At 44.1% G+C, this 3,823-nt stretch overlaps 1 protein-coding gene across 4 annotated transcripts in view; it reads right to left on the reverse strand.

The window, feature by feature from the left end:
* LOC118431695 (ensconsin-like) overlaps nt 1-3,823 on the reverse strand; it is a 34,394-nt gene that overhangs the window by 6,231 nt on the left and 24,340 nt on the right. For 3 of the 4 annotated variants that reach the window (XM_035842952.1, XM_035842954.1, XM_035842953.1), the window contains exons 5-7: nt 2,412-2,727; nt 1,493-1,928; nt 992-1,139 (exon numbers count right to left, since the gene is read on the reverse strand). In XM_035842952.1, the coding sequence (XP_035698845.1) occupies nt 992-1,139; nt 1,493-1,928; nt 2,412-2,727 (900 nt within the window). The remainder of the gene's footprint in view (nt 1-991; nt 1,140-1,492; nt 1,929-2,411; nt 2,728-3,823) is intronic. The other variant, XM_035842956.1, reaches the window with a different exon arrangement.

The following is a 3,823-nucleotide window of genomic DNA, read 5'->3' on the forward strand; positions in this document are numbered from 1 at the left end:
ATCAAGCCATTAGTTGTGTGTTAAGTTGGTAAGTTAGTTTTTTCCTTGATACCCTGGATGATAGTTAGTTGGATGGTTGGTTGGTTGGTTAGCCCCCACTGCACTCCGAGGTTAGGGACCACTGCACCCAAAGTATCGCCACCTTTGTGGGTGACCGTGAGGAGGTGCCGTTTGCATCCGTCGATGCCATTTGACGTTCGTTGCTCTCTCTACGCGAGTCCGTCATGAGACTCGACGATTGGTTCCTTGTCGGCTCTCTCAGAGAGGTCACATCGGAAGACCGCCGAGACTGGTTTCTGTGTTTGTCGTGGTCCCTTTCTCCAGGCCACCCATCATCATCATCATCACCATGTTTGTTGCTGTCATTACTATGGTAACTGTCACTCATCTCTTCCCTACCTCTGTAGCTTTCATCATCCCCTCTGTAACTGCTTGTCCCCCCTCCCCCACCTTTGTAGCTATGATTGTCGCCATAGTGACTTTCACTCGTCCCTTTCTGACCACTCTCTTGTCTACCTACGTAATCGTCGCCGTCTCCACTGTAACTGCCTGTCGTTCCCTCTCCATAACTTTCCCTCGCACTACTCTGATCACCCCCTGTTCTATTATCCCAGGCATACTCTTTATTTTGGTACCTTAACTCTTCCCCTTTTCCAGGTACACCGAAAACCCTTGGCATGGCCTGCCCCTCTGTCTGTTCTTCCTGACTTGACCTAAGCTCTTTTTCCTTCTCTTCTCTTAGCTGTTTCTGTTCCGCCCTAGCTGCTGCAAACGATGCTAACAGATCGTCCCCTATAAAGTTTTCCTCAACTTTCATACCCCCTCCTGGAGGTTCTGGCCACCTGAAACTGAAGGTATCTTCACCCCGCCCTCCCTCCCAATCGCTTCGCCTAGAATGTGATCTAGAATCTGATTGGTCATCGTCATCGTAATCATCATAACCCCGCCCCCTCCCACCCCCGGTTTCAGATGGTTCGTCTTCGTCTCGTACCCTTTGTCTTCTCCATCTTTCCTCTTCTTCTCTACGTCTTCTTTCTTCCTCTTCTCTATGTCTTCTTTCTTCCTCTTCTCTCCTGTCTTCTTCCTCTCTTCTTCTCTCCTCAGCCTCTCTTCTCTGCCTTTCTTCCTCTCTTTTTCTCCTGTGAAAAAATTTCATTGTTCAATCATTTTAAGTTTAGAAAGCAAGTAAATAATTATTACTCAATATATGGTCTATTGCTTTTCATGGCTTTTTGTAAACAGGCATGCATGTCTCCATAAACCTTTGACAAGGTACAGTGCCAAATGCTTTGCTGTTTTTTTCAGAACTTTCTGAGTACAGAACAGAGGCAGCCCTATGCAGACATACTATGAGATTTGCAGTTTGGGCATGTTGGAACATAAGGGGTGTCAGAACAATACATGTAGCTTAGAGTTTCAGAACATGGCTGTAACCAAACAGTGTATCTTAATACATAAATTATAATAGATATATTATGTCATAAATATGTACCTGTCTAACGTTCTGTTGTCTTCCTCTGGAGGCGTTGAATCTGCTATCCCAGAATCCTCGTTGGTCTGAGAGGTGTATGTCGCCGCCCGACTGCCCGCTCGGCTCCGGTCAAGCTTATGGACCTTCTGCCCTGGGGAGGGGTTAGAGGTTAACGGAGAGGCAGGGGGGGTGGCACTAAGGGGGGTACTACGGGATTGGGGTCGGGTTTGGGGATAGGAGGTGCGTTCAGGGGAAGGAGAGGGATAGGTACGGGATCGGACGCGGCTTCGACCATCCGGGCTTCGTTCAGATGGACGTTTGGGCGTTTTATCGTCGTACTCCTGGCTATCGCGAGGAGTCGTGTTGTAACCAGAGTCCTTAAGATTCTGCGGTGAGGAGCCGGAATCATCGTTATCGGGCGAAAAGGCTGTTTGGTCCAAATTTGTCGATAACAGCTCTGCAGGATAGAAACCAAGTAAGGAAAACGGTAAATAACTCAAAATGATAATCATAATTTTGAAAAGGCACACTCAGATCAACTTATTAGAAATATCTGTTGATTATGAAATATTAGCAGTGATTTTATGTGCATGATTTTTATGGTGAGGTTTCACATTGCACTGATTGGGAGTTTCAATATGCTGCAAAATCTTAGTAGCAATAGCTAAGTTTACCAGGCTAGGGATCCCATACTCTAATCTACTTTTCAATCAGTATGGCAGCCCGATAAATTAACTAGGATGGCACTCACTGACAAGTAAAGAGATGTGAAATTAAGCAAATTTACAGTAAGTATGTGAAGGAATAATGAATAAAAAAATAAATTAATTAATGAAAAGGAAAAGAACAAGTGAATGAATTGGATGTCATACATCTGTTTGTGACAAAAGACATTGAAACATACTTAGAATACATGATAATATCTTATTTGTAATCTTACTTGCTGCATCAGCTTGTGTGACGAAAGCCTCCCGATGGTCATCTCTTCTCCGACCATGGTTCCCTAATCTATCGTGGTCCGTCCTTTGGGAATCATACTCGTCGCTTTTTCTCAGCGGCTCAAAGTCTTTTCGTCGTTGCGAATGTGACCTCCCTGGTGGGGGGTCAGAGAAGACCTGGGAGCGGTCAAGCGGATTGTCCGAAGCGGTGGATCTGGACGTGCCAGGTTCCGAGTATCGATGACCGATGGCGGGTAAGGCACGTGGTGATTGGTGAACCAGGCTTCCCTCAATGACGTAGATTTCTGGTGATGAAGCCTGATGACAGGAATGTCAGATAAAAATGTCAATGAAAATTCACTCATGCAGAATGGTATAAAAGATGATTATATGTTTGCTTTTCACATTGTTTATTCGTAAATGTTTGAATTTATGTACCATATACATGTAAACCATTTCCCCTGTTTAACGCAAATGTTGGATGCTGCAGCCCTTTGGCTTACATGGTGCCCCAACGACCCATACAGAGGTCCACGGATAGGTGAGGTGAGGTGAGATACTGACTCCACCCATGGTTATATAAATCAGACCAACACAGCATAACAACCTATTCAACTTGATCAAACGCCCTGACCTTGACCCAGACCCTAAAGGACTCTCGCCGACTTGACCAGAGTGTTTTGCTACGGGGTTACCGCGCCGAGTTGATAAAGGGCCAAATTGTCCTGATGCTCTTGTGTGTACAGCTAGTGTCTGCCCCAATGCTTGGTCAGTTCAACACGTACAGCTCAGTTGGAAAACACTTTAATCGGTTGTACAGCTGTGTTGATCATATGTTTGTCCATTTGTAAGTAGCACTAAAACCGAAGTGATAGGAACACATTTCCTCACGTTCAGCTTGGATTTGAAAGCATTAGAGGCCCCACTGTGAATGCCAATTGCTCTGAGCAGGAGGGTTCTAGTGTTCAATTTGTTTACCCTCCTTCTTCAAGGAAAGAGGGTGGTTTGTACCCTGAGTATATGTAAAGAGTCTGGCAAACACTCAACAGTGCTCTTGAGACTTAGAGTAAGAGAAAACCTAGTGTCCTTTACTTATGAATGAACAGCCAAATTTGTGGAAAATACAAAAGGTATGAACTCCTTTAAATCAATAGAAGTGATAGTCCTACAATAATTAACACTTATCCAAAAGTCCCAAACTAATTTGACAATTTGTCATTATTACAACTGGATAATCTGTGGTGTAAGAGTTACCAGTTAGAGAGCAACATACATTGTATGTGCATACAAAAGCTTACAAATTGGAGGAAAATTTGCAGGTACATGTTTTATGTGTTTCCAGGAGTCATTGATTAAAGAATTATTTTGTTATCTTATACGTGATCTGATGAACCTCTTCAGCATAAAGCTACAA

Source organism: Branchiostoma floridae, chromosome 15 (assembly GCF_000003815.2).
Source record: "Branchiostoma floridae strain S238N-H82 chromosome 15, Bfl_VNyyK, whole genome shotgun sequence".
In the NCBI taxonomy this organism is placed as follows: Eukaryota; Metazoa; Chordata; class Leptocardii; order Amphioxiformes; family Branchiostomatidae; genus Branchiostoma; species Branchiostoma floridae.